The sequence below is a fragment of the Giraffa tippelskirchi genome, chromosome 11 (assembly GCF_054371585.1).
Source record: "Giraffa tippelskirchi isolate mGirTip1 chromosome 11, T2T-mGirTip1v1.2.pri, whole genome shotgun sequence".
In the NCBI taxonomy this organism is placed as follows: Eukaryota; Metazoa; Chordata; class Mammalia; order Artiodactyla; family Giraffidae; genus Giraffa; species Giraffa tippelskirchi.
In genome coordinates this window covers 124,953,635-124,981,115 of record NC_137285.1, presented here as the reverse complement: position 1 = coordinate 124,981,115, position 27,481 = coordinate 124,953,635, and the positions used below count along the sequence as shown (strand labels likewise).

The 27,481-nt window shown below is 38.2% G+C and overlaps 2 protein-coding genes across 10 annotated transcripts in view; one reads left to right on the top strand and one right to left on the bottom strand.

Moving 5' to 3' along the window:
* Positions 1-27,481, top strand: part of C2CD3 (C2 domain containing 3 centriole elongation regulator) — a 120,779-nt gene that overhangs the window by 5,913 nt on the left and 87,385 nt on the right. For all 9 annotated transcript variants that reach the window (XR_014068403.1, XR_014068404.1, XR_014068406.1 and 6 more), the window contains exons 4-8: positions 9,148-9,371; positions 10,232-10,479; positions 19,555-19,687; positions 20,148-20,276; positions 25,580-25,727. Coding sequence is in view for 5 of the 9 variants with exons in the window: in XM_081539557.1 (XP_081395683.1) it covers positions 9,148-9,371; positions 10,232-10,479; positions 19,555-19,687; positions 20,148-20,276; positions 25,580-25,727 (882 nt within the window). In the remaining 4 variants the exon portion in view is untranslated. The remainder of the gene's footprint in view (positions 1-9,147; positions 9,372-10,231; positions 10,480-19,554; positions 19,688-20,147; positions 20,277-25,579; positions 25,728-27,481) is intronic.
* Positions 907-27,481, bottom strand: part of DNAJB13 (DnaJ heat shock protein family (Hsp40) member B13) — a 171,083-nt gene continuing 144,508 nt past the window's right edge. Inside the window, exon 12 of the transcript XR_014068419.1 lies at positions 907-1,813. The gene's annotated coding sequence lies outside the window, so the exon portion shown is untranslated. The remainder of the gene's footprint in view (positions 1,814-27,481) is intronic.

The following is a 27,481-nucleotide window of genomic DNA, read 5'->3' as shown; positions in this document are numbered from 1 at the left end:
GTTCAGTTATAATCTTACATAGTCTCCAAAATCATGTATCTGTAGTTTCCTTTTAATTTCCTTTCCTTTTAGTTTATAGATTCCTTGAGAGACAGGACAGTATTTTCTACTTTCTTTGTTTTTCCCACAGCTCCTAAGGTAGTGCCAAGCAGTAATAGCTTGTTTGACTCCTTTAAGTAGTATCTTTGATGTTCATTCATTGATTCAGCCTACATTTTTTTGATAGTCTGTTATGTGCCACTAATTTAGGATACGGAGATAAGAGATCGTCCTTTCAATTAGTTTTCCAAAGTCAGGTAGGATGAAATAGAAGAGAGGAACGCATAGAACACAGTGTGATGCATGTGTAGTAAATATATGTACTGGATAGTGGGAAGGAACACAGAAGGGTCCCCTTCTGAGGGAGACTCGGGGAGTTCTTCCTGGAGAATTCTGAATATTCAAATCCTTGAGAAATTTGGTGAGTTTAATACTTTGTCAAATATATTCTAAAATATGTATAGAAATTTAAGCAGATATTTAAGAAAGCAGTTCAGAAAAGATGAAGAAAGAACATATAACATTACCAGATGTAAGAACTTGTTATGAAACCAAAAGCACATAATTGTGTCAAAGGAAGAGAGTAAAGTCCAGAAATAGATTTAACTAAGTGAAAGAACTTGGGCTTCCCTGGTGGCTCAGTGGTAAAGAATCCACCTACAATGAAGGAGCCTCAGAAGACTCAGGTTCGATCCTTGGGTCAGGAAGATTCCCCTGGAGAGAGGGCATGGCAAGCCACTCTAGTATTCTTGCCTGGAGAATCCCATGGACAGAGGAGCCTGGCGGGCTACAGTTTATAGGATCACAAAAAGTTAGACACGACTGAAGAAACTGATTGTGCATGCACGCAAGTGAAAGAACTTAGCATTTTCTATACTCTTTATCATTTTTATTTATAATATTTAAAGATAGTGACACCTTATAGTGGTAACTTTGTGATAAAATGAGACTGGATTACTCCTACTCTTCTCATATGGTACAAAATTGTGTCAGACCGGCAAAAACGGTTTCGAATTGTGTTTCAAGAGCCATAAAAATGATCATGTATCATTTACCTGAATAATTCTACTGCTGGGGACTTAAGGAAATACCATAAAAATAGAGGAAAGTAATACACTTAGGACTGGTTATGGAAATGCACTTCTAATATTGAAAAAATTCAAACAATTTCATTAGACAATATTAAAACCACAGTCTATTAGTGGAATATTTTGTTTCCATAAAAGATAAAATTATGTAGTCATGATTGTGTAGCAACATGGAAAAATTATTTTTGATTGATTACAAAGAGAATTGAAAGTGTACTCACATATATGCATATGATCAGTGACTAGGGGGAAAAAAACAAGGGAAAATAAAAACAGTTGAAGTATAGAATTCTAGGTGGGTTCTTTTCCTATTTTTTAAAAAGTTTATTCGTTTATTTTTGAGTGTGCTAGGTCTTCATTGCTGCACACAAGCTTTCTCTAGTTGCAGTGAGCGGGGGCTGCTCTCTAGTTGTGGTACACATGCTTCTCATGATGTGGTGGCTTCTCTTGTTGAAGAGAACTTCTCTTGCTGAAGTGGGCTTTTGGTACACGGGCTTCAGTAGTTGCAGCAGTTGAGCTCAGTAGTTGTGGGTCAGGGGCTCTAGACCACTGGCTTGGTAGTTGTGGTGCACAGATCCAGTTGCCCTGTGGCATGTAGAATCTTCCTAGACCAGAGATCGAGCCCGTGTTTCCTGCATTGGCAGGTAGACTCACAACCACTGGACCACCAGGGAAGTCCTCTTTTCCTATTTAAAAAAATTAGATATAATTCACATGCCATAAAATTCACCCTATAAGTATACAATTCTGTGATTTTTAGTATATTCATAAGAATGTGCAACCATCGTGATTATCTAATTCCAGAACATTTATCACCCCAAAAAGAAACAATATACCCATTAGTAGTCATTCCCCTTTTTACTTTCTCCAGCTCCTGGCAACCACTGATCTGCTTTTTGTCTCCATAAATTACCTATTCTGAGTATTTTGTATAAATAATGTAATCTGTGACCTTTTGTATCTGGCGTCTTTCACTTAATATAATGTTTTAAAGGTTCATCCATGTTGTAGCATGAACCAGTACTTTATTCCTTATTGTAGCTAAATAATATTCTATTGTATGGGTATATCACATGTTGTTTATCCATTCTTCAGTTGATGGACATTTGGATTGTTTCAGCTTTCTGATTTTTATGAATAATGGTGCTATGAACATTTGCATACAAGTTTTTTGTGAACAGACGCTTTCAGTTCCTTTGTATATACCTTGGTGTAGAATTGTGATCAGGTGGTAGCTATTTTAACTTTGAGGAACTGCTGGACTGTTTTCTAAGGTGTTGGATCATTTTTTCCCCTTATTTGAATGTCAGCTGATGAAATAATACTCTATGTTTTTATTTAAATATCATTGGATTTGTTGGAGAATTATTTTTATAGAGTCTTGGAGACAGAGGTCAGATTTTGAAAGATTATGGAATAAGTAAATACATGTAATTACAGTGAGGAAGTAGAAATAACAGAGACTTCTATTTCCCAGAGAGAGGTAGTGTAACCTAATGGATATAGCACCAGACTCGTACATGGAAAAATTGGTTGGTGTTCATTTGTACTCTAAGTTTCAGTGTCCTATCTTGTAAAATGAAGACAATAACTTTTACCTTATAGCCTTGTTGCAGGGATTAAGTGATATGAAAAAAAAAAATGGAAGCACTTAACATGGTGCTCAGGCATATGAGAGGCACATATAAAATTTACTTGAATTATAGAGGAAAAGATTGATAGGGAGTGATAGAATTGAGAAATTTGCTGATACTTTAGAAGAGGAATTGGCACACTTTGCCTAGTGGTCTGAATCTGCCTTTCTAACTGAAAGTTTTCTTATATTTTTAAAGGGTCGTTTTAAAAAAGAAGATTGTTCAATACACCTGAAAATATTTACCCTCTGCCCCTTTACAGAATGAGTTTGCTGACCCTTTGTAGAGAGTAAGAGACCTGATTTATAGACCAAGAGAAAAGCAAGTGAAGAAAGATACTGAAAATAAAAGAGGATAATTGAGCAAGGTTAATTATCTGGAAAAGGTCAGTTTTCATTCCAATCCCAAAGGCAATTTCAAAGAATGTTCAAACGTACAATTGCACTCATTTCACACACTAGCAAAGTAATGCTCAAAATCCTTCAAGCTAGGCTTCAATAGTATGTGAACTTAGAACTTCCAGATATACAAGCTGGATTTAGAAAAGGCAGAGGAACCAGAGATCAAATTGCCAACATCCATTGAATCACAGAAAAAGCTAGAAAATTCCAGAAAAACATCTACTTCTGCTTCATTGACTACTGTAAAGCCTTTGACTATGTAGATCACAACAAACTGTGGAAAATTCTTAAAGAGATGGGAATACCAGACCACCTTACCTGCCTCCTGCAAACCCTGTATGTAGGTCAAGAAGCAACAATTAGAACCGGACATGGAACAATGGACTGTTTCCAAATTGGGAAACGAGTACATCAAGGCTGTATATTGTCACCCTGCCTATTTAACGTCTATGCAGAGTACATCATGCAAAATGCTGGGCTGGATGAAGCGCAAGCTGGAATCAAGATTGCTGGGAGAAATATCAATAACCTTAGATATGCAGATAACACCACCCTAATGGCAGAAAGCGAAGAGGAATTAAAGAGCCTCTTGACGAAGGTGAAAGAGGAGAGTGAAAAGGCTGACTTAAAACTCAACATTGAAAAAACTAAGATCATGGCATCCGGTCCCATCACTTCATGGCAAGTAGATGAGGAAACAATGGAAACAGTGACAGACTTTATTTTCTTGGGCTCCAAAATTACTGCGGATGGTGGTTGGAGCCATGTAGCTCGCTCCTTGGAAGAAAAGCAATGACAAACCTAGACATCATATTAAAAAGCAGAGACATTACTTTGCATACAAAGGTCTGTATAGTCAAAGCTATAGTTTTTCCAGTAGTCATGTATAGCTGTGAGAGCTGGACAGTAAATAAGGCTGAGCACCGAAGAATGGATGCTTTCGAACTGTGGTGTTGGAGAAGACTCTTGAGAGTCCCTGGGACATCATGGAGATCAAACCAGTCAATCCTAAAGGAATTCAGCCCTGAATGTTCATTGGAAAGACTGATGCTGAAACTGAAGCTCCAATACTCTGGCCACCTGGTGTGAAGAGCTGACTCATTGGAAAAGACCCTGATGCTGCAAAGGATTGAGGGCAAGAGGAGAAGGGGACGACAGAGGATGAGATGGTTGGATGGCATCACCGACTCAATGGACATGGGTTTGAGCAAGCTCTAGAAGTTGATGATGGACAGGGAATCCTGGCATGCTGCAGTCATGGGGTCACAAAGAGTTGGTCGCGACTGAACTGAACTGACCGAAATACAAAAATGAATTTGTAAAAGAATATCTTAGATGTATAAGATATTAAAAACAGTGAATATTCGTTGGCTCCTCAACCAAGAGGGATTAACATTTCTTAAAATGTTAATAGGGGGAAAAAGAAATATTAACTGGAAGAAGCCAGGTTTGAGAGTCATCCATATTTATGTATCAGTTCAGTTCAGTTCAGTCACTCAGTCGTGTCCGACTCTTTGCGACCCCATGAATCGCAGCACGCCAGGCCTCCCCGTCCTTCACCAACTCCCGGAGTTCACCCAAACCCATGTCCATCGAGTCGGTGATGCCATCCAACCATCTCATCCTCTGTCGTCCCCTTCTCCTCCTGCCCCCAGTCCTTCCCAGCATTAGGGAGTTTTCCAATGAGTCAACTCTTCTTATTAGGTGGCCAAAGTATTGGAGTTTCAGCTTCAACATCAGTCCTTCCAATGAACACCCAGGGCTCATTTCCTTTAGGGTGGACTGGTTGGATCTCCTTGCAGTCCAAGGGACTCTCAAGAGTCTTCTCCAACACCACAGTTCAAAAGCATCAATTCTTTGGCGCTCAGCTTTCTTCACCGTCCAACTCTCACATCCATACATGACCACTGGAAAAACCGTAGCCCTGACGAGATGGACTTTTGTTGGCAAAGTAATGTCTCTGCTTTTAAATACGCTGTCTAGGCTGGTCATAAGCTTCCTTCCAAGGAGAAAGCGTCTTAATTTCATGGCTGCGATCACCATCAGCAGTGATTTTGGAGCCCAAAAAAATAAAGTCTGACACTGTTTCCACTGTTTCCCCATCTACTTCCCATGAGGTGATGGGACCAGATTCCATGATCTTAGTTTTCTGACGTTGAGCTTTAAGCCAACTTTTTCACTCTCCTCTTTCACTTTCATCAAGAGGCTGTTTAGTTCTTCACTTTCTGCCGTAAGGGTGGTGTCATCTGCATATCTGAGGTTATTGATATTTCTCCCAGCAATCTTGATTCCAGCTTGTGCTTCCTCCAGCCCAGCATTTCTCATGATGTACTCTGCACAGAAGTTAAATAAGCAGGGTGACAATATACAGCCTTGATGTACTCCTTTTCCTATTTGGAACCAGTCTGTTCCATGTCCAGTTCTAACTTGCTTCCTGACCTGCATACAGGTTTCTCAAGAGACAGGTCAGATGGTCTGGTATTCCCATCTCTTTCAGAATTTTCCACAGTTTATTGTGACCCACACAGTCAAAGGCTTTGGCATAGTCAATAAAGCAGAAGTAGATGTTTTATGTATCAGTACTTCTCTTTTACAGAGTTGTGTTCCATTATATGGATATTACACAATATTTATCCATTTGCCTTAGATAAAACAAGGGAGATATCTTTGCCTTGTTCTTGTTCATGAGAGGAAAGCATTTGGTCTTTTCACTATTAAATATCATGTTAGATGCAAGTTTTTCATAGATGCCCTTTATCGTTGAGAAAGTCCCAAGTTTTCTGATGATTTGATCATAAATGAGTATTGTATTTTATCAAACTCAGTTGTTGCTAGAGGTTAAAGGTGAGAAGGTGTGACTACAAAGGGAGTGTTTTAGGGGTGATACAGGTGTTCCATATCTTAAATATGGTGGTGGTCACATGCATCTAAACATAGTTTTGGCCTTCCTTGTTGGCTCAGCAGTAAAGAATCCACCTGCCAATGCAGGAGACACTGGTTCTATCCCTGGGCCAGGAAGATCCCCTGGAGAAGGAAATGGCAACCCACTCCAGTATTCTTGCCTGGGAAATCTACTCCAGCTAATTTTTCCCACATTGGAATGGAGACCCAGGATTGTTGGAACTTCTGATTTTTCAAGAGAAGCCAGAAATTCAAATTTTTACTTAAATCTGTTTTTTTTATCACTGTTAAATAATTTTTAAATCTTAACAAATGCTATATTGACTAGCATAAGTCTGAAAAATAGATGTACTAGTTTGCTGTCTCCAATACTGATAGATGTTATAAATGTAGAAGATGACTGTGGGCAGCCTAGTGCTAAAGAGAGCTTTTAGTAATTGAGAGAACACTGATTTGTGTTTTTAAGGATATTTTATTACAGATGTGTGAATCATGTGGTATATTCAAGGTATTTGTGGATGGCATGGAATTCAGAAAAGATGTGATATATTTGGGCAGTAGAATGATGGTCTCGCAATGGCACCATAAAGAATAAGTCAATCTCCCTTATCCTAGCTAGTAAAAGAAGTAGTTTCCTTTGGAGAAACTTTGGGGGAAATGAGGACACTTTAAGAAAGAGATGTTCAGTTAAAGTGTAAAGTAGTAAGGTAGTTTGTATCCAGTAGAAACTCTGCAGGGCTCAGTGAAGGGGTTGTCAGAGGAATGAGCACAAGGGTGAACTTTGATTGGGGCAGAGCATAACTGCTCTGTTGTGGACTGAAACAAGGATCTGTGAGATGAACACAGGAGTGTATTGGGTACACTGTATGGAAACAGGGGTTAGGAGTGGAGATCACTTGGACTGGTAGGAATTGCTGGAACAGTATTCTGTTTTATACCTGCAAAACTTGACTCATGCTTTTTTCTCTGCCTGGAATGTTTTACCTCAGTCCCCGCTCAACTTTATTGCTCACTCATATATAAGATTCTGAACTCGAGTATTTATTTTCCAGTCCTGGAAGCCATCTCTGGCCCTTCTTCCTCACCTCTTCCCGAAGCCCAGACCCCTCTTTTGTGTTCCTGCAGCACCCAGTACACATACTTATTCTTAAAACTCATCATTTTATATTAAAATTACTTCTTGTTAAATTTCCCTACAAGATGGCTTCCCTGGTGGCTCAGATGGTAAAGAATCTGCTTGCTATGCAGGAGACCCAGGTTCAATCCCTGAGTTGGAAGGATCCCCTGGAGAAGGTAATGGCAGCCCACTCCAGTATCCTTGCCTGGAGAATTCCATGGACAGAGGAGCCTGGTGGGCTATGTAGTCTGTGGTGTTACAAAGAGTTGAACACTACTGAGCAGCCAACCCTTTCACTTTCACAAGATACTCTGATCCGGTGGGTCAGATTCCATGTTTTATTATCTCTTTGCCTCAGGCAAGTAACACAGAACTTGGCACTGAGCTGATCTCAAAAAATACTTGTTAATTGAACAAAGGAGTTAGACCAGCACCTGTATTTTCATTGTAAAGTAGGTGTGGCAGGTACCTGGACTTGCTTTTTTTTCCCCTCACTGGTAATAGACCTTTGAGTTGTTTTGTAACTAGTTCGAATTTTTTAAGGAAAAAGCAAAACTGTGACCAGCCGGTAAGTCATTGTTAAGGCCAGGGACTCTATCTTTATTCTCAGTGTCTCCTTTGTTTACAGTGGCAGTCTTTTGGCAAGTGATGAATGGTAGGGGACAATTTTCTGACACGTTTGCGCAGCCAGGATTTTATGTGATCCTCTTACAGCAGTGACTGCACGAAGTATTTATCCCACCTCATTCTGGTCATTTGTAGAAAATCTTGATGAATAGATTTAAAGGACTTTGTGCTACCTGGTTCGTGAACAAAGTTCTCATCAAGACCCAGGTGTGTTTATTGAGTCTCTGCCTTGACAATTTCTCCACACAAATTACTCCATTGACCTTCCCAGAGACTTCTTAAAATGTTTAAGTGCAATCTTTCATTTTTGCCTTAGGCCATTTATCATTATGTGACTCTCTTCAGCTCCTTTAACAATTCCTTCTGCTTTCTATGTCATTGTAGCCTAACTTTCAACACTGCTCTTCTTTTCTTTAGGAGTACATTATTCAGTTTCTTCTCTAAAGTTTTGCTTTAGGCTCTGTTTTACTTTTTACTCCCCCATTAGACTTTGTTTAGCTTTTCAGAAAATGGAGAGTTTTTCAGTAGAGTGCCTGAATTCAGTGGAGTGAGATGATAAAGGAAACTTCAAGAAAACTAAAACTTTACATCTTACTGTTCCTCCCTCTTCACCCTGCCTCCTCCCCAGCATAGAACTAGGGCCTTATTTTTCTCAAATAACTAACAATCAGGATGCAACAAGTTGTCTTTTTATTTGTCAGACCATTAGTCATTATTATGCATACTTGATGTGTGCACTAAGTGTGTACTTATGCTGATTAGTGTACAGAAAAATGAATGAGACCATGCCTTCGAGAAATTCATAATCTAATTAGGATAACAAATAAACTGAAAGTACAATTACCTCCTTTAAGCATCTGCTTTTTTTTTTAATCTTCAAATTAGGATAATATGCTTTCCTGACAGAATTATATCATTGCATCAGCTTCTCTATGTGAGGAATGTAGCACAGTTTCTGGCCTCTTATGGTATTCAGTAAATGGTGGTTATATGAATGGATAGATACAGAGTAAGTAGAAACATGGAAAACGGAGTGGCCATAACATCTCTGCCTAGACACAAAAAAGTTTTCATAGAGGAAGTGATACTGGAGGAAATCTGCATATAGTGGCATAAAGGAATGAAATATAAGGTAAATTTAGAAAACTCTTAAGTAATAAATCTAGGAGAGAGATAGGGAAGGCAAGCACAGTGAGAGATGAGACTTCTGATGTAGGCAGGAATTTGAACTTGATCCTATAAGAAACGGGGGTCATTAATTTATATTAAACAGAGTTTAAAAACTAATGCTAATCAGTGCTAAAAAATAAAACTTCTAATACATTGCATGTCTCTTTCAGGTCTCACTTGCCTTGGAGCCTTTGTCAGAAACTTATGATAGCTACAATCCTCTTTCCACCACTAACATGACAGAAAATGTGCTTTTATCTGAGCAAGGATTCAGAGAATATTCTGAAGCAAGCAATACTCAATTTCTGGTTCCATCAAGGCTTCATAGGATCCCTACTACCAAAATTGATGGAAAAGATTTAGCAGCTAATAGCAGTAGGTCAACCCCGCCAAGGTAATTACCACACCTAATACCCGTCAGTCTGTCAGCTAACTCCCACTGAACACATAATTTTTGTCTTTCATTTGTGGTTGCTTAAAAGACTAAAGGTAGTCATTTCACCAAGTACGTATTAAGTACTCACTGTTTCCTGGTGCTGGGCATAGAAATTAAGAGGCAATTCCTGTTTTTGAAGATGGCTCATAATCGGAGAAGGCAATGGCACCCCACTCCAGTACTCTTGCCTGGAAAATCCCACGGACAGAGGAGCCTGGTAGGCTATAGTCCATGGGGTCGCTAAGAGTCGGACACGACTGAGCGACTTCACTTTAACTTTTCCCTTTCATGCATTGGAGAAGGAAATGGCAACCCACTCCAGTATTCTTGCCTGGAGAATCCTAGGGACGGCGGAGCCTGGTGGGCTGCCTTCTATAGGGTCGCACAGAGTCGGACACGACTGAAGCGACTTAGCAGTAGCAGTAGCATAATCTAGTGAGGAGGCCAATACACAGATAAATAAGTATGTCTAAGTCATATAGAGATGCTATGATAGATGTGCAATGAAGGGAAAGAGAAAAGGCAGTGTTTTGTGAAAGGGATTGAAGGAAGAAAGATAAATTTTGATTTTAAATAATTATCAGGCATTTGCTTTGTGTCAGGCTCAGCACTGAGCTCTTTGTTTCATAGTCTCACTTTAGCCACAACCATACCATAGGTAAAACATCTATTATTTATTTCATTTGGGAGATGAAAACAGATTTACAAAGTCTGAGCTACACTGCCATACACCACTGATCCACTTTCTGTCTCTGATGAAGTATAATGTTACCATAATGGTTAATATACTGCTGAAGTTCTCCTTTATTTTAAAACAGGGGGAAAGATCACTTGTACTTTGCAGAGAACTCTGATACAATAAAGGACTCTTTCTGTGGACTACAGCACCATCTTAATTCAGGACAGAGTTTAGAGTCTGTGACTCTGAAAGGCAAAGCCCCACGGAAGCAGATGTCCCTTCTCAACAGTTCTGAATTCCAGCCTCAAATTAGCACAGTTGCCAAGAGTCACAGTGACTCATGCATTCTTTCTTCAAACAACCCCCCTACCAAGGACCTTCTTTCGGGTATGTATATATTTGTGAACTGAGACTAAGCTATATTTATTGGGACTCTGCTCGTTAAGGAACCTACAAAGAGAAGCAAGACTTCTGTTTGAACTAAATAGGCAAATAAAAGTGAGTAATCTTACTAGAGTCTAGAATCTCTAACCATTGAAGGGCAGCTCTATTAAACCACTGAATTACTTCTAAATAATTATTGGGTGCTTATAATTTTAAGTATAGAGAAGACCATTTAAAGTGAACCTCAGTATGCAAGGAAAGTCTTTATCACAGAAAAATATTAGCCCAGATAATTGAAAGGGAATAAGAATTTTGTCTCTTCATCAGAATTTACTTATACCATTGTACAGAGGCTAGTACTAAATCTTTCATATTCTGAAAATCGTTGGTTTCACTGGGAACATTCATTGCACAAAAACTGCTAATCTTAAGCCTGGGAGTTAAATATGACTGACAGCCAAACAGAAATAGAAAGGAGTCAGTTTACCTGTGTAAGAACTTAGACTGAAATTTTAAAAGAAAATAGCAACTGGATCGGATTACCTCATGTTGGAGAGTGGTATTATAAAAGCAGTTTTGGTACCTTGTGTTGCACTGTAATGGTCAGCCATATATCTCTGTGACATCAACAGCATGACATGAATTTGTTGCCATCCTCACAAGTAAAATTTCCAAAGTAGAATATCTATGACAGTAGTAGAAAAGTGTTTTAAATTAAAACTGCTTGGGTACATAATTTACATTAATAAGGATTTTTTTAAATGAAGAAAAACATTGTGTTCATATTTTCCAACTAAAGTGTCTGTGATCCCCTATTTTAAAAAATATACCCTGATTATAATATGTTATTTTAGACTTTAATCCAACCCTAGGCTGCATTAACAAAGAAAATTGTCTCACTATACTCAGCACTTGTCATCTCACACCTGGAATATTTTGTATAGACCTGGGAACCAGACTTGGAGAACCAAGCTTTCATAAGCAGTTACTTATTCAGCACTTATGAAATGTCTGACAGTCTTCTAGGTGTGAGGAATACAGCAGTTTATTTTTTTTTTAAAGGCCCAAAATCTTACCCTATGGATCTTCTATTCTAGATGGAAACAGATGATAAACTAGGTAAGTATATAGTGTTAGGGGGTGATAATGGCAGTGAGTAAAAATGAAGCAGGGAAAAAGAGAGAATGCTGTTTTATACATCTTGGTAAAGGAAGGCCCCTTTAAGAAGTTAATATTAAAGATCTATAGAAGAGGAGTTCCTTCTAAGGGGAGTACGTAGACTAGAGTACTCATTTCACATGCTAGCAACGTAAGGCTCCAAATCCTTCAAGCTAGGCTTTAGCAATATGTGAACCAAGAACTTCCAGATGTACAAGCTGGATTTAGAAAAGGCAGAGGAACCAGAGATCAAATTGCCAACATCCGTTGGATCATCGAAAAAGCAAGAGAGTTCCAGAAAAACATCTACTACTGCTTTATTGACTATGCCAAAGCCTTTGACTGTGTGGATCACAACAAACTGTGGAAAATTCTTAAAGAGATGGGAATACCAGACCACCTGACCTTCTTCCTGAGAAATCTGTATGCAGGTCAAGAAGCAACAGTTAGAACTGGACATGGAACAATGGACTGGTTCCAAATTGGGAACGGAGTGCATTAAGGCTGTTTGTTGTCGCTCTGCTTATTTAACTTATATGCAGAGTACATCATGAGAAACGCTGGGCTGGATAAAGCACAAGCTGGAATCAAGATTGCCAGGAGAAATGTTAATAACCTTAGATAAGCAGATGAAACCATCATAATGGCAGAAAGCAAAGAGGATCTAAAGAGCCTCTTGATGAAAGTGAAAGAGGAGAGTGAAAAAACTGCCGTAAAACTCAACATTCAAAAAACTAAGATCATGGCACCTGGTCCTATCACTTCATGGCAGATAGATCGGGAAAAAATGGACAGTGAGAGACTTTATTTTCTTGGGCTCCAAAATCACTGTGGACAGTGACTGCAGCCATGAAATTAAAAGACACTTGATCCTTGGAAGAAAAGCTATAACAAACCTAGACAGCATATTAATTAGCAGAGACATTACTTTGCCGACAAAGGTCTGTCTAGTCAAAGCTATGGTTTTTCCAGTAGTCATGTACAGTTGTGAGAGTTGGACCATAAAGAAGGCTGAGCACAGAAGAATGGATGTTTTCGAACTGTGGTGCTGGAGAAGACTCTTGAGAGTCCCTTAGGTAACAAGGAGATCAAACCAGTCAATCCTAAAGGAAATCAACCTGGAATATTCATTGGAAGGATTGATGCTGAAGCTGAAGCTCCAATAATTTGGCTACTTGATGAAAAGAGCTGATTCATTGGAAAAGACCGTGATACTGAGAAAGGTTGAGGGCAGAAGGAGAAGGGGGTAACAGAGGATGAGGAGTTGGATGGCATCACTAACACAATGGACATGAGTTTGAGCAGACTCCAGAAGATAGTGAAGGACAAGGAGCCTGGTGTGTTGTAGTCCATAGGGTCCCAAAGAGTTGGACATGACCGACTGAACAACAACCACCTAGACTAGGGAAGGAACCACCACGAGATATTTAGCCTTAAGAAAACAGCTAAACAGCTACCATTTATTGAGTATTCATTATTGGTGGCTACTATTCCAGGTGCCTTATACATATAAACCTAACAAAAACCGAGGGAGGTTGGGATTGTACAGTTCAGTCGCTCAGTCGTGTCTGACTCTTTGCGACCTGGTGGACTGCAGCACGCCAGGCTTCCCTGTCCATCACCAACTCCCGGAGTTTACTCAAACTCATGTCCATTGAATTGGTGATGCCATCCAACCATCTCATCCTCTGTCGTCCCTTTCTACTCCTGCCTTCAATCCATCAGTCCTTCCAATGAATATTCAGAACTAATTTCCTTTAGGATGGACTGGTTGGATCTCCTTGCAGTCCAAGGGACTCTCAAGAGTCTTCTCCAACACTACAGTTCAAAAGCATCAATTCTTTGGCACTCAACTTTCTTTATAGTCCAACTCTCACATCCATACATGACTACTAGAAAAACCATAGCCTTGACTAGACAGACCTTTGTTCACAAAGTAGTATCTCTGCTTTTTAATGCTGTCTAGGTTGGTCATAACTTTTCTTCCAAGGAGTAAGAGTCTTTTAATCGGATTGTTATCCCTTTTACTGGGATCGTTATACCTATTTTAAAATGAACACACAGGCTCACAGTCAGGGAGTTTCTGTTCTATCAAGGGGGGCAGCTGCTTCTTGGCTCCAGTTCATTGTTATCTTAGACTCTAAGGCAAAGTCCTTTGCTTCAGTCCTTTTGTAGGTTCATTGTTTTCTTAGACCTGCTTTAAAAACAAAAATCAAGAACTCTACTGGCCAACTGTTCAAACCAAATGAAGTGTGCCAGGTGCAACCCATGGGCTGCCAATGTGCAAATCTCTTCCTTCAGGGTTACTAGGATCATTGGGTTTAAAGATAAAACATGACAGATTGTGACTAAGTCTGAGTTAATAGTCCAGTATTCCTACCTGTGCAAAAATGGGAAAGGATAGCTTCAAGAGATAGTGACTTCTTTATCACTGATAATGGTCAAGTGAGGGCTGGATAACTTTGTGATGGGATTCTTACAGATGGGATTAAATCACCAAGTAGACATCTATCTTTAAGATCCCTTCCAACCATGAGACTGTGGAGAATGAAGGTTTAAGTGGACCACTTTAGTAAGTAGGTCTAGAGCTAAGTTCATGGAGGATTATAATGAATACATAAACCTAACCACCTTCCTGGTCTTTATTAAACTGACCTCATGAAAGGGGATACAGAGCTAAATTAGTCATCAAGCTAGTATTTATGAGACACTAAGTACACCTCCTACTTATAAGAGTTGGGATTTAGAATAGATAGCAAGGAGTAGGAGCAAAAACCAGAAGCTGTATACCTCCCTCTTTAGCAAAGGCTGTGTCCATGACATGTAAGAAATAAACAAGGGAAACATTTGTCCTAAACTCACGTAAGTGCCTTTCCTTTGTGTTCAGAAAATGATTATTGAGTTGAGGTGCAGGAAGATCCCATGATAGCTTTTTTAGTGTAGAAACCAGCTTCCTCTTATGAAGAGGAGTTAAGGTGTTTTTGTTGCCCTGCCTTAGACTTTACAGAAACTTTTCTGAGAGTGCTTGTTTCAAGGAAGAAACCACTTGAAAGCCAATGAATGGACCATCCTTGCTCAGATTTGTTCCCTTGTTGCCATCAGTGTTTATTTCTTTTTTAAAATCTGCTATTGGAAAGAATCTTCAGTGCCTATTCTTATTCAGATGTTAATAACTAATTAAGTCACTCTTAAAATGTTACCATTCCGGGGAAATTTTTATTTAGCTGCTGCTGCTGCTAAGTTGCTTCAGTCATGTCCGACTCTGTGCGACCCCATTGGCGGCAGCCTACCAGGCTCCTCCATCCATAGGATTTTCCAGGCAAGAGTACTGGAGTGGGTTGCCATTGCCTTCTCCGTTTTATTTAGCAAAAACTGCAATTCAACAGATGGCTTTTGAGTGCCTGTTCCGTGTCAGCCACTGTTTTGAGCATTGGGGTTACAGTGAGAAGTAAGTCCCTGACCTTAATGAATTCATTCTAGTAAGAGAAATAGACTCTAAAGCAGATACAGTATAATTATATATGATATATACAACAGTAGAAGTATTTATTAAAACATTTAATGAGCACATATAGTATAATTATGTGTGATATATTACAACAGTGGAAGTATTTATTAAAACATTTAAACAGGGAGGGAAATGGGAAGAAGGTTCAAGAGGGAGGGGACATATGTATACCTATGGCTGATTCATGTTGAGGTTTGACAGAAAACAACAAAATTCTGTAAAGCAGTTATCCTTCAATTAAAAAATAAATGAAGTGAAAGTTGCTCAGTTGTGTCCAACTCTTTGTGACCCCGTGGACTATACAGTCCATGGAATTTTCTAGGCCGGAATACTGGAGTGGGTAGCCTTTCCCTTCTCCAGGGGATCTTCCCAACCCAGGGATCCAACCCAGGTCTCCTGCATTGCAGGCGGATTCTTTACTAGCTGAGCCACAAGGGAAGCCCCCCCCCCCAAAAAAAAATCAAATTCCTGATACGTATCAGGCAACAAGGATGCAGAGACTAACAAAAGCCAGTCCCTTTAACTTATCACCTCAAAGTTGATTGGATGAGATAAACGATTTTAATACTGCATGATAATTCTTTGATGGAATCCAATACCTAGAACTTTGAGAGCACAAAGGAAGTATTGTGTTTAAGGAATTAAAAATAGTTGTGTATGGTTAGATCATAAAGTACCAAGACTATTGTCTCTGGAGACATTTTCCGTGTCAGTAGAAAAACTATTTTTGTACATGGCCCTAAAGTCAAATGAAGTTTAATATTGACACTGCTTTTCATTAACTACTTTATTCATAAAGCATTTATTGAGTGTGCCTACCTCCTTAAAGATCTTTAAACCATATCAAATTAAGCCAAGTATTAACTGGAAACTAAAACAAGGAGGACTTCCATGTCATATAGCAAGCTTCTTTTTCTTTTTTAAATTAATTTATTTTAATTGGAGACTAATTACTTTACAATATTGTGGTGGCTTTTGCCATACATTGACGGGTGTACATGTGTCCCCCTGTCCTGAACCCCCCTCCCACCTCCCTCCCCATCCCATCCCTCTGAGTCATCCCAGTGCACTGACTTTCAGTGCCTTGTTTCATGCATCAAACTTGGTCTGGTCATCTGTTTCACGTCTGGTAATATACATGTTTCAGTGCTGTTCTCTCAAATCATCCCACCCTCGCCTTCTCCCACAGAGTCCAAAAGTCTGTTCTTTATATCTGTGTCTCTTTTGTTCTCTTGCATATAGGGTTGTCGTTACCATCTTTCTAAATTCCATGTAGATGCATTAGTATACTGTATTGGTGTTTTTCTTTCTAACTTACTTCACTCTGTATAATAGGCTCCAGTTTCATTCACCTTGTTAGAACTGACTCAAATGCATTCTTTTTAATAGCTGAGTAATATTCCATTGTGTCTATGTACCACAACTTTCTTATCCATTCATCTGCCAGTGGACATCTAGGTTGCTTCCATGTCCTGGCTATTGTAAACAGTGCTGCAGTGAACATGGGGGTACACGTGTCTCTTTCAATTCTGGTTTCCTTGGTGTGTGTGCCCAGTAGTGGGATTGCTGGGTCGTATGGCAGTTCTATTTCCAGTTTTTTAAGGAACCTCCACTCTCTTCTCCATAGTGGCTATACTAGTTTGCATTCCCACCAACAGTGTAAGAGGGTTCCCTTTTCTCCACACCTCTCAAGCATTTATTATTGTTTGTAGACTTTTTGATGGCAGCCATTCTGACCACCGTGAAATGGTTATTTCATTGTGGTTTTGATTTGCATTTCTCTGATAATGAGTGATGTTGAGCATCTTTTCATGTGTTTGTTAGCCATCTGTATGTCTTTGGAGAAATGTCTGTTTAATTCTTTGACCCATTTTTGATTGGGTCATTTATTTTTCTGGTATTGAGCTGCATGAGCTGCTTGTATATTTTGAAGATTAATTCTTTGTCAGTTGTTTCATTTGCTGTTATTTTCTCCCATTCTGAAGGCTGTCTTTTCACCTTGCTTATAGTTTCCTTCATTGTGCAAAAGCTTTTAAGTTTAATTAAGTCCCATTTGTTTATTTTTGCTTTTATTTCCATTACTCTGGGAGGTGGGTCATAGAGGATCCTGCTGTGATTTATGTCAGAGAGTGTTCTGCCTGTGTTTTCCTCTAGGAGTTTTATAGTTTCTGGTCTTACATTTAGATCTTTAACCCATTTTGAGTTTATTTTTGAGTATGGTGTTAGAAAGTGTTCTAGTTTCATTCTTTTACAAGTGGTTGACCAGTTTTCCCAGCACCACTTGTTAAAGAGATCGTCTTTCCTCCACTGTATATTTTTGCCTCCTTTGTCAAAGATAAGGTGTCCATAGGTGTGTGGATTCATCTCTGGGCTTTCTGTTTTGTTCCATTGATCTATATTTCTGTCTTGGTATAGCAAGCTGCTTTAACCAAATTTTCAATGCTAGCAGACCATGTTTTCCTCATCCTTTCTCTTTGAATAAACAAGATAACCATTTTCTGGCTGAATCCCAAAGAGGTTTCTTTAAAAAATAAAAACAAAAATTCATACAGTGATTTCTGAATGGAATGTTGTATAGCCATTATTTATATAGAAAAAAAGTTGATGCATATTGTTAAATGAAAAGGCAGTTATAAAACAGTATACATAATATACCATTTTTGCAAAAGAAAAAATTTATATATATATATATATATATATATATACACACACACATACACATACCTATACAGGAATGTGTATGCATAGATTAAAAACTATACAGAATATATCAAAATGTAAATCAGTATTCATGGGTAGTACCATTAATGGGAATATTAATTTTCTATTGCTATATAACAAGTTACACAAACTTAATGTCTTAAAAATAATACCCATTTATTAATCACAGTTCTCTGGATCTGAAGTCCAACAAAGTATGGTTGGGTTTTCTCCTTAGGGCATCATAGGCTAAAATCAAATTGTCAGCCCAGCTAAATTCTCATCTGAAAGCTCTGGGGGGAAAATTCACTTCCAAGTTCATTCTTGTTGACAGAATCCAGTTCCTTGCTGTAATAGGACTAAGGTCCCATATCCTTGCTGGCGGTCAGCCAGGGTCCAGTCTAAGCTTCTAAAGGCCGTGTGCATTTCCTGCCATGTGGCCACCTCCATCTTCAAGACAGCAGTGATACATTGCATCCTTCTCATGCTTTAAATCTCTGACTTCATATCCTGCAAACAGCCAGAGAAAACTCTGCTTTATAATGGTTTGGGACGACCAAGATAATCTCCCAGTCTTAAGGTAGATTGATTTGGAACCATAATTACTTCCATAAAATCCCTTTACAACATTGTCTAGATGAGAAAATCACTAGGAAAAGGCATTTGTATACCAGTGGCTGGAAATCTGAATGGAACTGTGTTAGAATTCTACCTACATCATTTCTCAGCCTTTTGGCTAAGATCAAGTGAAGAATTCTGCCTACCATAACTGGTAACCTTTATTTTTCTTTTACTTATATTTTCACATAACACATTGAACATATGATATTTCAGGGTTTTCTTGGGTTTGAGTTTTGAGTTTTTAAGCTATATGTTGAATTCTTTATACTAAAAAATGTTGAATGTTTATGGATCTGTTTCGGGTTTTTTTGGCATGACTACTGTATCTTCTTTATTTTTAGAAGCTATAAAAACTCTAGATCAAGATAGACAAGCACTTGGTATCTAGACTTACTTTACCTCCTAAACAACTGTGGAACCTCAAGAAAATAATAATTCTTCCCAGTATTCCTTGAAATAATGCCAGTGGTCCTAAGCTTTTAAAAAGTCTAAAAAAACGTGGGGTCATATATGTATAGTGATGTAGAGTCATCCTACATATACTGCATGATATATTGGGCAAGTTACACATCCTCTGTGCCTCAACTTTTTCATCTGGAAAATGAAGGAAATAATAGTACCCATTTCAGAGGATTGTTGGGAGCGTTAAATCAATTCCTATATATAACATACCTAGAGAAGTGCCCAGAAAGTGGTAAGGGTTCAGTAAATGTTATCCACTGTAATTGTTGTTGTTGTTGTTACTTAAGGATGGGAAAATTATTTTACTAAATTTATTATGTACAACCACCAGTTGGAAGAGTCAATGCATGTATATAACAACTGCAATAAGGAGGTCAGTCTCTAGGGAATAGAGAGACTCCATTCACTGCTGTAATGCCAACATCTAAAACAGTTCACATAATAGAAGCTCAGTAAAAATTTGTTGTAAAGTGAATGTCCTTAAGGGATTCTCAAGCTAGTGGGGAAAGTACAGAAATAAGTAATTATAGTACACTATGGTAAGTTGTGTGATAGAAGAACAGAGGCTAAATATTGCAAATATCTCTGCTGGATTTAGATTTCTTGTGTTCTGCTTTTGCCCTCTTCAGCTCTGTTAGAACAAGGCAATAAACTGCGTAATGCCATGGTGATTTCTACAATGAAATCAAGTCCAGATACTAGCATGTTGTTGGAAGAAGTTCATCCTTCTATGAAGCAAGATTTTCTTAAAGCATCATCACAGTAAGTTATGGGATAAACATGAATTCCAATAGTTCATTGCTTAATAGTTGTTAATGTATCTTTTTTGGTCAAGATATGGACTAAATAATCTTGGAAATGTTCACCAAGTAATTTTTTGATGTGTTGGGAAAGAAGCCTAAACTAGGAGTTAAGATACTCAAAATCTAGACCTAGAACTGACACTTGCTAAATATATAAATGGCTGAAGTCCTGATCTTTCTCAATCAGCATGCTTGTATATAAAATGGGTATTTTTTTCCTCCCTCTCTTGCATAAATGAAATGAGATTCTAATGTAGGAAAAGGCTTTGTAAATTGTGAAGTTTTATATATATTTAAGGTAAAGTCTAAAGCATTTTAAGTCTTTCATGTTGAACTGTCTCCATGTATACTTCTTAGCTCATTAAATTCTGATTTAGATTTTCCCATTAGCCACTGAAAACAGTTTTTTCCTTCCTTAGAATCAAAGCCTTATCTAGGAATCAAGTTAAAGACCACATTGAAGATCACCTCCTCCCTCCAACTGAGAATACACTTTGGAAACATGACACAAAGACTGATACCAGAGCCATACAGCTGCTGTTGGGCAGGTAAGAGCTCTTAACTCTCTTTTCTTTTAAAATTTTCCTCCAATTTATTGTGTATATTGTTAACAGATTTATCTTCCTAAAGCAACAACACTTCTTTAGAATAACTAAGTCATTCCCTTGTTATTCATTACATATTAAATCATTATTCATTATCTACTAAATAAAAATCCAATCTTTAGCCTTTTAGTCTTAGCTTCACTTACAGAATTGTCTCCAGTCTACCTTTCCATTCTTATTTCTCACCTGTTTCCTTAACACCAGTGTCAGCAGTGTATAATAAAAAGAGCATGGATTTTAAATAGACACAGTTGAAATTTGGGGTCTATCTCTTATTATCTATATGGCCTGCACAATTAGTCAGGAAAAAAAATAAAAGGGTTCCAAATTGGAAAGGAAGAAGTAAGACTGTATTCACAAATGACATGATCTGGTATGTAAAAAATCCTAAAGAATACACTGTGAGACAGATTGCAAGATACATGATAAGTCAATTATGCTTCTATTTACTTGCAGTGACTAATCAAAAAATAAGATTAAGGGAATTACTTGGCAATCCATTAGTTAGGACTCAGCGCTTTAACTGCCAGGGCTAGGGTTTGATCCCTGGGTCAAGGAACTAAGATCCTACAAGCCATGCAGTAAATAAATAAATAAAATTAAGAAACAATTCCATTTATAATAGCATTGATAAGAATAAAATACAAATAAATTTACCTGAAGAAGTTTAAAACATAACTGCAAATTGTTGATAGAAATTAAAGGAGATCTAAATAAATGGGGAAAATCTCATGTTCAGGATTCAATACAATCCCTTTCAAATTCATAGCTGACTTCTTCATAGATACTGACAAGCTGATTGAAATTGCTATGAAATTACAGGCGACCCAGAATAATCAAAAGAATCTTAAAAAAGAAAAAAACAGAAGGATTCACACTTTGCTATTTTAAAACTTACTACAAAGCAAGAGTAAGCAAGTCAGTTTGGTACTGGCATAAGGATAGACATATAAATAAATGGAATAGAATTGGTAGTCTAGAAATAAAGCAGTATCAACTAATATTCAACAATGGTGTCAAGACCATTAAGTGTAAGAAAGAATTGCCTTTTCAATAAATGGTGCTGGGACTGCTGACTAGCCACATGCAAAAAATGAAGTTGGACCCTCAAACCATATTAAAAAAATTAATTCACTATGAATTAGATAGCTAAATGGAAGAACTAAAACTATAAAACTCTTAAAACAGAGAGAAGTCCTTGTAACCTTGAATTTGTAAAAGGATCCTTAGATATGCATCAGAAGTACAACCAACAACAACAAAAAATAGATAAGTTAAACTTAAGAAAAATTAAAAATGTTTGGGCTTCAAAAGATACTATTAAGAAAGTGAAAAGATAATCACAGAACGGAAGAAAATATTTACAAATCTTATATCTGATAAAAGACATATCTAGAATATGCAAGGAACTCAACAACTTAATAACTAAGGCATAAATAATCCAATTTAAAAGATAGGCAAAGTTTCTACATAGAGATTTCTCCAAAGAAGATAGTCAGGTGGCTAATATGCATATAAAAATTGTCAGGACTGTTAGTTATCAGGAAAATGCAAATCAAAACTGTAAACAAGATACTACTTCACACCACTAGGATCAGTTCAGTTCAGTTGCTCAGTTGTGTCCAACTCTGAGACCCCATGGACTGCAGCACACCAGGCTTCCCTGTCCATCACCAACTCCCGGAGCTTGCTCAAACTCATGTCCATCGAGTCGGTGATGCCATCCAACCATCTCATCCTCTGTCATCCCCTCCTCCTCCCGCCTTCCATCTTTTCCAGCATCAGGGTCTTTTCAATGAGTTAGTTCTTCACATCAGGTGGCCAAAGTATTGGAGTTTCAGCTTCAGCATCAGTCCTTCCAATGAATATTCAGGACTGGTTTCCCACTAGAATGGTTAGAATCAAAACATCATATTAAGTGTTGGTGAGGCTGTGGAAAATTTGGAACCTTCATAGATGGGTGGTAGCATTGTAAAATGATCCAGGCACTTGGGAAGATAGTCTGTCTGTTCCTTAGATTGTTGCACATCAAGTTATCATGTGATCCAGCAGTTCAACTCCCTAAGTATATATCCAAGGAAAATGAAAATATAAGTCCACGCAAAAAACATGTACATGAATTTCAGTAGTCATAACAGTAAAAAAATTGTCCATCAGCTGATTAGTAGATTTTTTAAATGGAGTATTATTTGGCCAGAAAAAGGGGGAAAGTACTGTAACATGCTGCAGCATGGGTGAACCTTGAAAAATTTTGCTAAATGAAAGAAGCCAGTCACAAAAGAGCACATAAAGATCAAGAATCCAGCACAGGGACTTCCCTGATGGTCCAGTGGCTAGGAATCCATGTTTCCAATGCAGGGAGCCGGAATTTGATCCCTACTTGGGGAACTAAATCCCACATGCCACAGCTAAGAGTTGGCATGCTGCAATTAAAGATCCCACATGCTGCAACCTGAGTGCCACAACCAAGATCCAATGGAGCCAAAAATAAATAAATATTTATATATATTTTTTAAAAATACTTTTCCACCAGCTCCATGGAAGGCACTGGAGAGTTACTTTCAGGAGTCTGAAAACTCTTAATTATCGATCTCAAATTCCATTTTCAGTCAAACTATCAATCATGTGAGGGCAGGATAAAAATATTTTCATACATCCAAGGACTGAAAAGATTGCCTCTCTTGCACTGGTTTTCAGGAAACCACAGGCTATTCTCTGCCACAAAGATAATCTAGGAATAAAGAGCAAGGCTTGGAGTCCAAAAAGCAGGGGATGTAATAGAGAAAAAAGAGAAATGGAGCTTTATGGTCTGTGTCCATATTTAGAGAGCAGACACGGCTTGTGGAAGCAGGACAGGGCTTCTGTAGCGATACTTCTAAGAAGGGGAAGGGATAGGTGGAAACACATTTCTCCTGTGTTTGACCAGATCGAGAGGAAATGTTCAATTTTCTTGGAGAGTTCAATAATGAAATAATAATTGGCACATAGAAGGCTACTTTAAACAAAAATTAAGGCAGTTATTAAAACAAGAAAAGCTAGAAGGTTGTAAAGAAAGTGTAGTAAATTATACTTGGCTCTGATATGATGTTAACCCTGAAGATTAACAACAGAAAACTGTAATATAAATTGAGAAGATGGGGGAAAGGGAAATCTGTTTTGAAGAATAATGATTTAAGAGAATGGATCTTTCATTTTTTCATAATACAAAGTCTATAGATCATTTAGAAAAGTGAAAAAATCAGAAAATAGAAACACACATGTGTTACTTAGAAATGTAAAGGTAAGTACCAGCAGAAACAAGGAGTTGAAAGTGATTACTTCTAAGGAGGCAGGCAGCTACTGTTTCTCATTATGTCTTATGATCCTATTTGACTTTTAAAATATGTACATGTTTTCCTTGATTAAAACATGATTAAGAAGAAAAAGAAAAGAGTGGACTTGTCTTGTAGCCAAAGAATACAGACAAATTCCAGGCCCCCTCTCGTTTTTTCAACTTTTATATTTCCTGCCCTCCCAACAGGAACCCCAGGCCACTGGCCTGTGCAGAATAGCTCTGACCTCTCTCAGTTTCTAGTTGTAAGTATGTCCTAAGTATTGCATGGAGGGAAATGGCATGCTTTTTAATGTATCATAGACAAGAATACATTCAAAGAAACGTTAATTTGGAAAAATAAGTAAAAACTGGAGGACTATATACTGAGCAGTAGAAGTATTCATAACTTTAAGGGTTGCAAGGAGGGGAGAAAAGCGACTAGAGGGAAGTGGGGATCCATAAGTGGCAAATGAGACTTGTGTAGAACATCAAGAAGTAGAGCTTCAAATAGGAGCAGTGTTCACAAGCTGCAGAGAAGTTGTGTGGGTTGTGAAGTTGTTAGTTGGATTTGAGCAGTTAGGAGGTTGTTCTTAACCTTTGAGAGAGAGATTACTATAGATCAGTGGTTCTCAACTGGAAGCCAGCTCCCCCCATCCCCACTGTATGGAACATTTGGAAGTGTCTGAGGATACTTCTGGTTGTCACACCTGGAGGGATTGCTTTCAGGCTATTGACTTCTGATGAGTAGAGTCCAGGGATCCAGAATGCACATGGTAGCTCTCAGCAACAGTGACTCATCTGACCCAACATGTCAGTAGCGCTACGATTGAGAAGCTCTGCTATAGGTTAAAGAAAGGAATATTTATTGAACATCTATTTGTTGAGCATCTCTGTTCCAAGAATTTTAGGAACACAGTCTAATTTGAAGGTGAAAAGTGAAAGTGAAGTCGCTCAGTCGTGTCCGACTCTTTGTGACCCCATGGACTGTAGCCTACCAGGCTCCTCCGTCGATGGGATTTTCCAGGCAAGAGTACTGAAGTGGGTTGCCATTTCCTTCTCCAGAGGATCTTCCTGACTCAGGGATTGAACCCAGGTCTCCCTCATTGTAAGCAGGCACTTATAATTTGAAGGTAGTGATCGTGTATTATTTTCTCGAGAAAGAAGGGGGAAAAAAGTATAGCAGCTGGCTTGAAAGGGAAGCAGAGTTGAAAGAATTAATTGAAATGCTTAGCGCAGTGTTTGGCACATATTCAATAATTAACATGTTCATTAAGAATCAGTAAGTTCATTTATAGATGTTTATTAAATGCTAATTACTATAGGAGAAACTAAAATTAAATATACATGTATTTGTATGCTTATCTTTCTTATTAGTTTACAAACTCTTTACAAGTAGAGTATCTATTTTACTTATTTCTCTACTCCACATAGACCTGATCTTGCCATAAATAACCTAAATACATATATTTTTGCTTAATAGAAGAAGGTATGTTTGTAAATTAGTCATTCTTCACAAAAACAGTATATGACATTTAACTCCATTGAATTATAGTCAGTTCTTTACTTTTTTTCTCTCCCTACTAGACCATGAGTAGAACAAGAGTAGAACAAGAATGGCTAAGTTAGCTTAGCCATTTCTGTATCATTCAGGACCTAACATCATGCCAGGCACATAATAGGTGCCCAGTAAAATGTTCAGTAAATGAATGAGATCACAATCAGTATCTGTAATGTATTTTTTGAGTGCTAGTTGTTGACATCCTGGAGGAAGAGGAATATGATATAAAAGTATTAGATAGTCTTCTATATAATGTAAGTCTTCTGTTTCATGTATTTTCTTCCATGTTTAGAACTTCAGAATGTTTACCAAAAAAAAGAATAACTAAGATGAAACTTCGTTTAAAGTCCTGTTTTGTTTTTCTTACTTCTGCAGTGCTGAATTGTCCCAAGGTCGCTATTGGGATGGCCTAGGCTCTCCTCCAGATTCCCCATCTCCTGGGAGTGATGTGTATTGCAGCAGTGAGCCCAGTGACCCTCAGTATGACCAGAGTCTCCTGGAGAACTTATTTTATACAGCACCTGTAAGTTACTGAATCTGAAAGCTTAGGAATTGGAGAAGTTAATTAAACAATTACTTCTCTTGAGTTAATCATAGAGTTATTAATAATATTAGTGGGTGTAGGCACATTACCACTTGCCAGACAGAAAGCTATTCATTTTACATACTCTAATTATAACAAGTCTGAAGAGTAGGGTATTATCTTCATTCTACAGATGAGGAGATAAGACTAGTAAGATTAATTATTTTGTCCAAGTACACACACAAATAAGTGTTAAAACCAAGATTCAAATTCACGTTTGCCTGAGTCAAAAGCCTATGGTCTTAATATATTGTATGGCTTCCTTAGAGCTCTTTGAAGGAAGAGCCAATGTAGGTATACCCTCAGAACCACCCTTGACTGGTATCTTTTCAGATACAGATGTTCCAGAAGTACCTCTATTCATGGGGAACAAATATCCCTACTGACCCTTAAGAAAGAACATTCTCTTTTCAGGCAGTTTTAGCATTTTCAAAGTTCTTTCTTATATCAAGCTATATGTTCCATTCATTGGTTTAGCATCTTCTAGAGTATATGGGGCTTCCCAGGTGGCGCAGTGGTAAAAAGAATCCACCTGCCAGTACAAGAGATGCAAGAAACTAGGGTTTGATCCCTGGATTGGGAGGATCCCTTGAACTAGGAAATGGCCACCTGCTCTAGTATTCTTGCCTGGAAAATTCCATGGACAAAGGAGACTGGCGGGCTACAGTCCATGGATTCAGAAAGAGTCGGACACGACTGAGCCCACACAGAGTATATACAAAATAAGTTCATTCACTGTTCCACAAATAATACTTTATATTTGTGAAGATTGCTATCGTATTCCCCATTTTCTGTTTCTCTAGGTCAGCACAGATACCTGAAATACAGTGTAGTTTATACCAGCTCAGTGGAAAGACTGAGAGCTACCAGGGTACAGAAGAAACAGGGAGAACCTTTATATGAGATTGTCAGGAAGGAGCGTCATGAGGGAGAAGGGATTTTAACTGAGACTTGAAAGATAGTTTCAGAGTGATAAAGGATGTGAAATAGGAATAGAAGGAGTGACCTGTTTAGAGAAGCAGTTTGTGTACTACCAGGCATCTAATTTGATTGGGTAAGAATTCATGTGGCGGGGATATCAACAAGGTGAGCTAGCACACTGAAACCAGTCTGTGAAAGTATTTGAATATTAAGTGAGGAGGAAATAACATGACCTAAATAGTGTTCTAGCAATGTTAACCTAGCGATTATGTAGGAGGCCAGATGAGAGGAGAATAACAGGAGCAGATAGGAAGCCATTTTTGGTATTGGAAGCATGAGACAGAGAGAAAGACAGAGGCAGAAAGAGCCAGAATGAGAGAGGTAGCTAGCAGTGGGGTTGGAAAAGAGGAAATGGATTTAAAAGACATTGTGAATTGTTAGGATTTCATGACTTTCTACAATAAAAGTCATCACTGATACTGTTACCAGTAGGAGAAGAGAAAGGGAACTTACTTTGTTTTTTAATTGGAGGAATATTGCTTTATAACGTTGTGTTGGTTTCTGCTGTACAACAACATGAATCAGCCATAAATATAAATATATCCCCTCTCTCTTGAGCCTCCCTCCAACCCACCCCATCCCACCCCTCTACATTGTCACAGAGCACCAGATGGAGGTTCCTGTGTTTTACAGACACTTCCCACTAGCTGTGGGAACTTACATTGATTACATATTTTCTGTGTGCCAGAGAATTTATGTTACCTGTTATTAAG